Consider the following 12,574-nt stretch of genomic DNA (forward strand, 5'->3'; position numbering starts at 1 on the left):
GCCTTATCTGACCCTAGAAGGACTCAGGGTGTTTTGCTAGGGTGTTTTGACAAGCCGGGGGGGGGGGGATGTGGGAAGGGATGCCAATAGCCCCTCACGGAAGACTGGTTTCCAAGGCAACTGGTGTTTAAGTGCAAAAGCTGAGACCTAGAAATTTTACACACCTGGACCTGTAACCCTTTTCATGTATGCAATAATCATAGAATCAGAACTATAGAGTTGGATGGTATCCTGGGGTCATCTAGTCCAATCCCCTGCAAGGGGGGGGGGTTAGAACTGCAGTGTTGGCTCTAGCTTCCTCCTCGTCCCTCTTGACTCCTGAATGTGAGACGGGTCTCTTGGCTGCCATCACAGGTCACCATGGCCATCTTCAGGCATCTCTACTCGGGTCCAAATGGTTCTACCTGCTAGCCTGTTTCTTGTTTCTTGGCAGGGGTTAAGTGACCTGCACTCTGGCCAGGTCCAGGAGGAGAATGCCACTGTCTAATGCCACCCACTTTCATTCCCCCATGTGCATCTTGCTGGGGGTCCCGGGGCTGGAAGCTCTCCACTCCTGGATCTCCATCCCCTTCTGCCTTGGCTACATCATCGCTCTCCTGGGCAACTGTACCATCCTCTTCATCATCAAAACGGAAGCCAGTCTCCACCAGCCCATGTTCTACTTCCTCTCTTTCCTATCGACCATCGACCTGGGCCTCTCCACCTCCACCCTGCCCAAGATGCTGGCCATCTTCTGGTTTGGCCTTGGGGAGATGAGCTTCGGCTCCTGCCTCGCCCAGATGTTCTTCATCCACACCTTCACGGGGATGGAGTCTGTCGTGCTGCTAGCCATGGCCTTTGACAGGTACGTGGCCATCTGTGACCCCTTGAGGTACACCACCATCCTGACCAAGCCACGGATCGCCTGGATGTGCGCTGGCGTGGCTCTGAGACCCTCCATGCTGGTGCTGCCCATTACCCTGTTGACTCTCCGCCTGCCCTTTTGCAGCGACCACATCATCGTTGCCCACACCTACTGCGAGCACATGGGCATCGCCAAGCTGGCCTGTGCCGACATCCGGATCAATGCCATCTACGGCCTGTTCACCATTGCCTTCCTCATGCTAGATTTGGTCCTCATTATTCTGTCCTATGCGCTGATCTTGCAGTCTGTTTTCCGGCTCCCCTCCAAAGAGGCCCGGCTCAAATCACTGGGCACTTGCGGTTCCCACGTGGCCGTGATTTTTGTCTTCTACACTCCTGCCTTCTTCTCCTTCCTCACCCACCGCTTTGGACGCAACATCCCCCATTATGCGCACATCCTCATTGCAAACCTCTATGTCATTTTGCCCCCGGTGCTCAACCCCGTCATTTACGGCATCCGGACCCGGGAGCTGCGCAGGAGGATCCTGCAGTTGTTGTTCTCCAAAAGGGAGCCTTTGTCCAATGTCTCCTGGTAATCCTGCCTCGTAGGGGGTTGGACTAGATGACCCCCAGGGTCCCTTCCCACTCTACGATTCTATTTGGCATTCCTATAATCTGTGGGATGGGAATTTGGATACGGAATCTGAGTGTTTTGTCCTGATCCTAAGAGATCCAATGGGGTGAAGGGACGGAGCTCAGAGGAAGGTCCCGCCTTCAGTCCCCACTGGCAGCCCCAGCTAAGGCTGGGAGAGAAACCCCAGAGAGCTGTTGCTGCCAGTCAGTGTGGGCCGTCGATGGTCTGATTCATAACTCTGTCATTCTGTGATCCTGGCAAGCTGGACTCTGGCCTGATTCACTGCAGAACAGTTTGGAGGAGGAGAGGAGGAGGAACAATAACCTTTTGACAATGTGCACCAGAATTGTTCTTCTTCTTCTTGTTGTTGTTGATATCCTGCCTATCTCTGTGACAGGGACTCAAGATGGCTTACACTTAAGATAGAAACAGCTAAACTCCTAGAAAAAGAGTAATAATTTAAAAACCATTACATATTAATGTAATTACCGGTAACAGAAATGTTTGGTATGTTGAAAGCATATAGAACATTCCCAGAGAAGCAGCATTTCACCAGCGCTTTCATGCAAAGCCGTCACTTCCCCAAAGTCTTTTGGGAAAAGGAAGTCTGGACCCCAAGGAGGGAGCCAGGCTCATTTCTCCAGGAAGGGAAGTTCCAAAGAGTGTTCATGTTCAACTGCAGCTGTTGTTCATAAAGCAAATATTCAAGGCTGTATCTTCATGTCTGTTTCATCTTAACTTTGGGAAAGACACATCACTATACAGAGAAACTTGAGAATGCAATAAAGAATGCAGAATAAATGGGACATAATATTTTAGATTCTCCCTCTGTATTTGTGTAATATTTTTGATGCACATTATAGTAATGCTTTTAATGAAGCAATAAATAAACAGTGGGGAAGACTTATCTTTTCAGACTGATTTATTGCAATGCTTTGGCTTTCTGAAATGTGACACCTCTGGATAACAAATCCTATCAGCCATGCCCCGTCCCCGTCCCCGTCTCCCGGTGGTGCTGGGGCTGATTAGTGTTGGAGCCCAAAGACCTGGAGGGCACCAGGTTGCAGAGGACTGTGATTAGGGCCAGGGGAAATATTAAACTACTGTCTCTTGGGGTTCATCTGGGGAATATATGGGGCAGGGAAAGAAGCTTGGTGCCTGGGGCTGGTGCAGGGCAAAGCAGGCAGCCTCCCCCCCCCACCCGCAGAAAATGGGAACTGGCCCTGGAGAAGACAGGAGGAGCTCAGCTCCGCAGGATTCGCAGGGGGGTCTGCTGACATTTTGAGGGCTCAGGGCACAGAAATGGCTCCTCTTTCTTTAAGGGCCCCCCAGACCTCCTGGGACACCGGAGAAGATTTCCTTGTTGCCCCGGTGTGGTGTAGTGGTTAAGAGCGGTAGACTCGTAATCTGGGGAACCGGGTTCGCGTCTCCGCTCCTCCACATGCACCTGCTGGGTGACCTTGGACTAGTCACACTTCTCTGAAGCCTCTCAGCCCCACTCACCTCACAGAGTGTTTGTTGTGGGAAAGGAAGGGAAAGGAGACTGTTAGCCGCTTTGAGACTCCTTCGGGTAGTGAAAAGCGGGATATCAAATCCAAACTCCTCTTCTTCTTTTTGAGTCAACCAGGTGGCATTTCCTCATTTACAGGGCTGTTGATAAAGCATGCAATGCACCCTTCACACTTGGTTATGTGTTAGGAACACAGGCACAAATGATGGTGTGTGTTTGTGTGTATTTGCAAACTACCCCCGTCTCTCAGCTGTGAGACTCCAGGGCTCCCAGGCACTTACCCAGGATCCAATTTCCTTGGAATGAAGGTCAGTGTAGACTGTGGTGTCTTTATGATATCTAGTTTCATTTACTCACACATACAACCTGAGGGTAGGATGAAGGGGCTCTCAGCATTGACACCCCCAGCAGATCTGGCTTCTCCACAAGGGCCACCCAGTCCAACCTCCTGCCAAGCAGGAAACACCATCAAAGCATTCCTGACAGATGGCTGTCAACATAGCTGTCAAGTTTCGGATTTGAAAATAAGGGATCAGCAGTCTCACCCATCCTGGGGACAGTCACATGTCAGAAGCAAAAGTGGGCGGAGCAGCATTGAATGTGTCGGCAGCCGGGAAAAGCAAGCGGCCTCGGGCTCGGAGCGGAGCAAAGAGGAGGGCAGCCAGCAAAGAGGAGGGCAGCCATGTGCTCTGCACAATGGAGCCCCATCGTCTTCTTGTCTGATCCCATCAAAACAGGACAGGAAGCAGCAGCTGCTCAAAGGCAGCCAGGCTCCGCCCGCCAGCTAACCCTATTGGCCGGCTGAGGGGCCCGGCGGCAACGGATAGGGGCTGATGCAGGGGGAGGAATACACCCCCCTGTAAGTGCGGGAAACGACTCCCACTTGCTTTGAGGGCTGAGGCTTTTCTCTCCAAGTAGGCAAGGTCTTCCCACCCAGTCCCTGGCCAGCAGGGGAGGAGCTGCTTCCATTAAAAACGGGAAATTTAAGGGAAATAAAAAATAAGGGAGAGCAGCGGGAAACTGCTTGAAATAAGGGAGAATCCCGGGGAAAATGGGATACTTGACAGCACTGGCTGTCAAGCCTCCGCTTAAAGACCTCCAAAGAAGGAGACTCCACCACACTCCTTGGCAGCAAATTCCACTGTCCAACAGCTCTCACTGTCAGGAAGTTCTTCCTAATGTTTAGGTGGAATCTTCTTTCTTCTAGTTTGAATCCATTGCCCCGTGTCCGCTTCTCTGGAGCAGCAGAAAACAACCTTTCACCCTCCTCTATATGACATCCTTTGATATATTTGAACATGGCTATCATATCACCCCTTAACCTTCTCTTCTCCAGGCTAAACATACCCAGCTCCCTAAGCCATTCCTCATAAGGCATCGTTTCCAGGCCTTGGACCATTTTGGTTGCCCTCCTCTGGACACGTTCCAGCTTGTCAGTATCCTTCTTGAACTTTGGTGCCCAGAACTGGACACAGTATTCCAGGTGAGGTCTGACCAGAGCGGAATACAGTGGTACTATTACTTCCCTTGATCTTCATCTTTAGTTTCCCACTCCAAAAGGATAAGATATGCCTCTTTTAAATAATTTTGAGTTTTCTTCTATCACTTCCTTTTGGAATTTGGAAACCGAATATGAAAAACCTTTCTTATTGTCCTCTTTGAAAATATCCTTTAGTTGTCTATGGTGCAACCAACTTTGAAGATGTTCCTTTATTTCTTCATATTCTTTCAATTTTAATTTCCCCTCCTGTTCTACCAGTAAGTCTCTGTATGTTGGCCATTCTCCCTTTTTCTCCAATGTTTTAAGTGACAATGCCTCTATAGGTGATGACCACCAGGGTGTCTTAGGTTCTAGTAAGTCTTTATATTTCCCCCACACTTTAAACGATGATCTTATTATACGATTATGGAACCCTGTATGTATTTTTGCCTTTCCATACCAGAGAGAAGCATGCCATCCAAACCTATTGTCATGTCCTTCCAGTTCTGTTTTTTCCTCCCTGTCTAACTTGATCCAATCCTGGATCCATGTTAGGGATGCAGCTTCGTAGAATAATTTTAAGTCTGGAAGTGAGAATCTGCCTTTTTCTTTTGCATCTGTTAATATCTTACTTTTTATCCTTGGCCTTTTCCCATTCCAGACAAATCTTGAGATGTCTCTTTGGCATTCTTTGAAGCATGCATTCCCCATTATTACTGGAATAGTATGGAAGAGAAATAACATCCTTGGAAGTGCATTCATTTTTATAGTTGCAATTCTTTCCAATAGAGAGAGATTCATCCTATTCCATATTTCCATATTTCTTTTAATTTCATGCCATTTTTTATAATTATCTTTAAAATATTTATATTTTTTGCTGTTATCCATACACCCAAATACTTTACTTTTTATGTACTTCTATCCCTGTCATTTCTATTATTTCTTTCCTTTCAGATTTTTTAATAACAATTTGGTTTTACTTTTATGTAATTTAAATCCTGCCACTTGACCAAACTCTTGTATTATGTTCATTACTTTTGGGAAAGAAATTTTTGGATCTTCCACGGTTAATACCAAATCATCTGCAAATGCTTTCAGTTTGTGCTCATTTTTCTTTACTTTTATTCCTGACACTTCTCTATCTTCTCTTACCCTTCTTGTCAAAACTCCCAGTACCAGCATGAACAACAGTGGTGCTAAAGCAATAAGAAATTTGAAAAGTGGCAAGGCTCCAGGACCGGATGGATTTACGGCAAGATATTACAAGAAATTTAGAGACACCTTACTTGAACCCTTCAAAGAAGTAATGAATAACATCTTAGAGAAAGCGGAAATACCAGATACATGGAAGGATGCGTACATTTCAGTGATACCTAAACCAGAATCAGATTTGCTTCAAATCAAGAATTACAGGCTGATTTCGTTATTGAACAATGACTATAAGATTTCTGCTAGTATATTAGCAAATAGAATGAAGAATATTCTTAATGAAATAATTCATGAAGATCAGGCAGGCTTCCTACCAGGCAGACAGTTGAAAGACAATGTAAGAAACATAATAAATATTATTGAATATCTGTCCGTCAGGAATGAGAAGAAAGTCGCAATGATTTTTGTCGATGCGGAAAAGAACTTTGATTATATTTCGTGGGAATTTATGATAAAGAATTTTGAAGCAATGGATATGGGTGAAAGTATCAAGGCAATATATTCACAACAAAGAGCGAAAATAATTGTAAACAATACGCTAACTGAAAATATAGAAATAACGAAGGGAACAAGACAAGGGTGTCCATTGTCACCATTATTATTCATCTCGGTCCTGGAAGTACTTTTGAAGACAATAAGGCAATCAGAAAGAATAAAAGGAATAACAGTCGGGAAGACACAACACAAAGTGAAAGCCTATGCCGTTGACTTGGTGTTGACAGTGGAAGAACCAATAGAAAGCGCAAACGCAGTATTGGAGGAGATGGAAGAATTCGGACAAGTCGCAGGATTTAAACTTAACAGGAAAAAAACCAAGATTCTGGTTAAGAATATGGACAATGAAGAATCACAGAAACTGCAACAAGTACAAATCGACGTGGCAAGAAAAATTAAATATTTAGGAATATGGATAACACCAAAAAATATCAATTTGTATCAAGATAACTACGAAGTAGTATGGAATAAAATTGAGAGAGACCTGGAATTGTGGGAGATAATGAAGCTTTCATTAATGGGAAGAATATCAGCAGTTAAAATGAGCGTGCTACCGAAAATGTTATTTCTGTTTCAAACAATACCGATAATCAAGGGGACAGCTGTCTTCAAAGAATGGCCAAAAAAAAAAAAATCAATATTTGTCTGGCAGGGGAAAAAACCTAGAATAAGATTTAAGTTACTAACTGATACTAAAGAAAGAGGAGGATTTTCCCTGCCGGACTTGAAACTGTACTATGAAGCAACTAGTCTCTGTTGGTTAAAGGAATGGATTGTGTTGAAGAAGACAGATTTGTTGGACTTGGAGGGACATGATACTAGATTTGGTTGGCATGCATATTTATGGCAAGAAAAGATAAAGGTACATAGGAGTTTTGGAAACCACATTTTCCGGAAGTCTCTCTCTGAAGTTTGGGACAGATACAAAAACCTATTGGAAAGGAAAACACCATGGTGGTTATCTCCGATTGAAAAAATTAGTCTGAAAAAGGCAAACATGAGCCGAAATTGGACAACATATGAGACATTGCTTAAAAATGACAGCACTAAATGGAAATTAAAACCATATGAAGTGAAAGAATATGTAAATAATTGGTTGCAGTATCACCAAATTAATGAAATGTTTAAAAGCGACATGAAGAAGACAGGTTTTAGTGAGACTAAATCAAAATTTGAAATTGAAATATTAAATAGTGACTTTAAAGTACATGCTAAGATGTACAAGATGCTGTTGGAATGGAACTTGAAGGATGAAGAAGTCAAGTCGGTGATGATTCATTGGGCAAAAGGCTTTGGACATAACATCATGTTAGAAGACTGGGAAAAACTTTGGAAGGAAGGAATGAAATTTACGGCATGCACATCAATAAAAGAAAATATGTTAAAAATGATGTATAGATGGCATATTACCCCAGTTAAACTAGCAAAGATGTATAAGTCTGACAATAAGTGTTGGAAATGTAAGGAAAGTGTCGGTACCTTTTATCATATGTGGTGGGAGTGTAAGAAGGTGAGGGCATATTGGGACATGATATATCCTGAATTGAGAAAAATGTTGAAATATAATTTTGTTAAGAAACCTGAAGCCTTTTTATTAGGTATTATAGGTACAGACATTGAAAAACAGGACATTAAACTTTTCCAATACACAGTGACTGCAGCTAGGATTTTGCTAGCACAAAGGTGGAAACAAGAAGAAATACCGACAAAAGAAGACTGGACAGTGAAATTGATGGAATATGCAGAACTGGACAAAATGACGGGAAGAATCCGGGAACAGCGGGACCAGAAATTCATTGAAGACTGGTTAAAGTTTACGAACTATTTGAAAACAATTTGCAGTTGAATATGCTAATAGGACTTCAAGAAGCTTTGTAGTTAATGTGTAGAAATATTATTGTAAGTATGGTAGTTAGAGTGAATAAGGGATTTAGGATAATGTAAGCAATGGTAGATTAAAGAAGTATAATATTAAGATATAATTCTGAAAGCCATGTGGAAGGTCTGAGGGAAGTCATGGCTATGATAGCCAAAATTGAAAAATGTATGTTATTGTATATTATTATTTTTTTGTAGTAAGTTAGTATAAAACAATAAAAAATTATTTTTTTAAAAAAACATTGTTTTTGCATTCTGTTCTGAGTAGACGACTTGTATCCCCCTATTAAAATTTGGTTCAAATCCCATTTCCTCCATCACTTTCCTCATGAAGGTCCAAGAAACATTATCAAATGCTTTTTCTGCATCTATAAACATCATTTCTCACTTCCAGGTATTCTATAATATTCAATACATTTCTAACATTATCTTTGTCTGCCTGGAAGGAATCCAGATTGATCATAATGAATAAAATCTTTTAGAATTTTTTTCAATCTATTTGCCAAAACAAATGCAAACAATTTGTAATCATTATTTAATAATTGTCAGGGAACTGCCACCTGGCCCACTGAGGGGACCCGAGGGACTGTTGGGATACAGGGATCCCCAACACCAACTGAGCAGCAGTACCTCTTCCAGCGAGAAAAGCAGCCACACCTCCAGTGGGGAGGAATGAGAAGGAGCTAGCCTGGCGAGGACAGGGCTTGGGGATGCTACAGAGACCCTGTGCTCACCTCGCTCGGCTGGTCAGGAGGGAGGCACACCATTTCCACCACCCCAGTTGCACAGAGGGGTTAGAAGGAGAGTTTGAAATGCAAAGGGGGTAGGAGGAGACTTGGGGTACCGAAGTTCTTATGCTGGGGAAAGAGCCGGAAGGGGCCACTCCCACATTCTGCTAGTGACTGAGATGGACATGTACTTCGGAGTTCTGCACTGTAAATAGTTTGCACGTCAAACATGGAAGGTGCCTAAAGAAGCCAGGGTGGCTATCTATAGAACTTTTAACTGAGTTAAGATTTAAAAGGGATATGTACAAAAAATGGAAAAAGGGGGAAATCACCAGAGAGGAATTCAAACAAATAGCCAGCACGTGTAGAGACAAAGTCAGAAAAGCTAAAGCACAGAATGAACTCAGGCTTGCTAGATAGGTTAAAAGCAATAAAAAAGGGCTTTTATGGGTATGTCCGAAGCAAAAGGAAGAACAAGGAAACAGTGGGGTCACTTAGAGGAGAAGATGGTGAAATGCGAACAGGGGACAGAAAAAGGGCAGAACTCCTCAATGCCTTCTTTGCCTCAGTCTTCTCCAAGAAAGAAAACAATGCCCGACCTGAAGAATATGGAGCAGATGATTCAGCAGGGGAAACACAGCCCAGAATAAGTAAGGAGGTAGTACAAGAATATTTGGCTAGTTTAGATGTATTCAAGTCTCCAGGGCCAGATGAACTACATCCAAGAGTATTAAAAGAACTGGCAGAGGTGATTTCAGAACCACTGGCAGTAATCTTTGAGAATTCCTGGCGAACAGGCAAAATCCCAGCAGACTGGAGGAGGGCAAATGTTGTCCCTATTTTCAAAAAGGGGGAAAGAGAGGACGCAAACAATTACCGCCCAATCAGAGTGACATCAATACCAGGAAAGATTCTAGAGCAGATCATTAAGCAAACGGTCTGTGAGCACCTAGAAAGGAACACTGTGATCACTAAAAGTCAGCATGGGTTTCTGAAATATAAGTCATGTCAGACCAATCTGATCTCATTTTTTGACAGTATTACTAGCCTGGTGCTGGAGGAGACTCTTGAGAGTCCCATGGACTGCAAGAAGATCAAACCTATCCATTCTCAAGGAAATCGGCCCTGAGTGCTCACTAGAAGGACAGATCCTGAAGTTGAGGCTCCAGTACTTTGGCCACCTCATGAGAAGAAAACTCCTCCTCCTCTTCTTCTTCTTCTTACTCAGTCCCTGGCCTCCAAGCCTTACTGAAATCAAGATGCACTATTTCCACAGCTCTCTCCGATCAAAAGTTTGTAACTCCATCCAAAAAAGGGGAGGAGAGATTTCTCTGGCTTTCCATGTTTTTGAGAAAGCCATGCTTATTGCTTTAATCCTTTATGTTTATATTGTGACATCCTCAGATGAAGGGGACATAAATTCAAAAAATGATAACAATAAGGATATTAATAAGCTGGAACATGTACAAAGGAAGGCGATTCATATATTTATTTAATTTGTAGACCCCCCCCCACCCAGTGGTGCCGACTTGAATAAAATATTGATGGGGGGCCTGGTTAAGAAGGTGGGTATTTGACTGGCTCCTAAAGTTATATAATGAAGGATTTTCCAACCTTTGTATGAATTCTTTGATGGGAAGTGAGATTGTGGCTCTTACTGAAGCTCTTTCCACATTCCACGCACTGATAAGGTTTCTCCCCTGTATGAATTCTCTGATGCTTAGTGAGTTTGGAGTTTTCAGTGAAGCTCTTTCCACATTCCACACACTGATAGGGTTTCTCTCCTGTATGAATTCTCTGATGGGAAGTGAGCTTTGAGCAATTAATGAAGCTCTTTCCACATTCCACACACTGATAGGGTTTCTCCCCTGTATGAATTCTTCGATGGGAAGTGAGAGTTGAGCCATGACTGAAGCTCTCTCCACATTCCATGCACTGATAAGGTTTCTCCCCTGTATGAATTCTTTTATGGGAAGTGAGATTGTGGCTCTTACTGAAGCTCTTTCCACATTCCACGCACTGATAAGGTTTCTCCCCTGTATGAATTCTTTGATGGGAAGTGAGATCAGAGCCCATACTGAAGCTCCTTCCACATTCCACAGACTGATAAGGTTTCTCCCCTGTATGAATTCTCTGGTGCTTAGTGAGTTTGGAGTTTTCAGTGAAGCTCTTTCCACATTCCACACACTGATAGGGTTTCTCTCCTGTATGAATTCTCTGATGGGAAGTGAGATTTGAGCCATGACTGAAGCTCTTTCCACATTCCACACACTGATAGGGTTTCTCCCCTGTATGAATTCTTCGATGGGAAGTGAGAGTTGAGCCATGACTGAAGCTCTCTCCACATTCCATGCACTGATAAGGTTTCTCCCCTGTATGAATTCTTTTATGGTAAGTGAGATTGTAGCTGTGACGGAAGCTCTTTCCACATTCCACACACTGATACGGTTTCTCCCCTGTATGAATTCTCTGATGGGAAGTGAGAGTTGAGCCATGACTGAAGCTCTTTCCACATTCCACACAGTGATAGGGTTTCTCTCCTGTATGAATTCTTTGATGGGAAGTGAGAATGTCCCTCCGACTGAAGCTCTTTCCACATTCCACACACTGATGGGGTTTCTCCCCTGTATGAATTCTTTGATGGGAAGTGAGACTTTGGCCTTGACTGAAGCTCTTTCCACATTCCACACACTGATAAGGTTTCTGCCCTGTATGAATTCTTTGATGGTAAGTGAGATCGGAGTTTTCATTGAAGCTTTTTCCACATTCCACACACTGATAGGGCTTCTCTCCTGTATGAATTCTCTGATGGTAAGTGAGAGTTGAGCCATGACTGAAGCTCTTTCCACATTCCAGGCACTGATAGGGTTTCTCCCCTGTATGAATTCTTTGATGGGAAGTGAGAGAGGAGCTCCTACTGAAGCTCTTTCCACATTCCATGCACTGATGGGGTTTCTCGCCTGTATGAATTCTTTGATGGGAAGTGAGATTTTGGCCTTGAATGAAGCTCTTTCCACATTCCACACACTGATAAGGTTTCTCCCCTGTATGAATTCTGTGATGGGTAGTGAGACTATGGCTGCTAATGAAGCTCTTTCCACATTCCACACACTGATAGGGCTTCTCCCCTGTATGAATTCTTTGATGGGAAGTGAGAGAGGAGCTCCTACTGAAGCTCTTTCCACATTCCATGCACTGATGGGGTTTCTCCCCTGTATGAATTCTCTGATGCTTAGTGAGATTGGAGTTTTCAGTGAAGCTCTTTCCACATTCCACACACTGATAGGGTTTCTCCCCTGTATGAATTTTCTGATGCTTAGTGAGAGAGGAGTTCCTACTGAAGCTCTTTCCACATTCCATGCACTGATAGGGTTTCTCTCCAATGAGATTTCTTTGTTGGGAAGTGGAACGGGAGCTCTGACTGCAGCTCTCTCCATACTCCAAATTTTTACGTGGCTTGTCCTCTCTGGGGATTTTGTCATGTTCACCCTTGTTCTCGATTTCCAGTTCATCACAATCTGCAATGGAGACAAAACAAAATCGAAAGTTCTTTCTAGTAGCACCTTAGAGACCAACTGAGTTTGTTCCTGGTATGAGCTTTCGTGTGCATGCAAACTTCTTCAGATACACAATGGAGACAAAAAGGGAGAAAAAGAGCTTCAGGAACCAATGAAAAAGAAGTGAAGGGAGCTGGGTGTGTGTTCATTACCTTTGTTGTTTGTCATTAACTAACATATTTATTATTAGATTCTGATGGGTTGTTGAATGTTGCTTGGTTTGATATACAGTAGCGGTCA

The 12,574-nt window shown here is 43.5% G+C and overlaps 2 protein-coding genes across 2 annotated transcripts; one reads left to right on the top strand and one right to left on the bottom strand.

Annotated features, from left to right (window-relative positions):
• Window positions 1-473: 473 nt before the first annotated feature.
• LOC117045019 (olfactory receptor 52E4-like) lies at window positions 474-1,439 on the top strand. The gene has a single exon (XM_033145807.1). It carries the CDS (start codon window positions 474-476, stop codon window positions 1,437-1,439), a length of 966 nt encoding a protein of 321 aa, XP_033001698.1.
• An 8,867-nt stretch (window positions 1,440-10,306) lies between these two features.
• On the bottom strand, window positions 10,307-12,229 carry LOC117044884 (zinc finger protein 420-like). Its single transcript, XM_033145675.1, has one exon. It carries the CDS (start codon window positions 12,135-12,137, stop codon window positions 10,368-10,370), a length of 1,770 nt encoding a protein of 589 aa, XP_033001566.1. The 5' UTR covers window positions 12,138-12,229; the 3' UTR covers window positions 10,307-10,367.
• Window positions 12,230-12,574: the final 345 nt, after the last annotated feature.

This window comes from Lacerta agilis, chromosome 4, assembly GCF_009819535.1.
Source record: "Lacerta agilis isolate rLacAgi1 chromosome 4, rLacAgi1.pri, whole genome shotgun sequence".
Taxonomy (NCBI): Eukaryota; Metazoa; Chordata; class Lepidosauria; order Squamata; family Lacertidae; genus Lacerta; species Lacerta agilis.

Coding starts and splice junctions, on each gene's coding strand:
- LOC117044884 (XM_033145675.1), bottom strand. CDS start 12,137: ATGGAATGTGGAAAGAGCTTCAGTAGGAACTCCTCTCTCACTAAGCAT.
- LOC117045019 (XM_033145807.1), top strand. CDS start 474: ATGCCACTGTCTAATGCCACCCACTTTCATTCCCCCATGTGCATCTTG.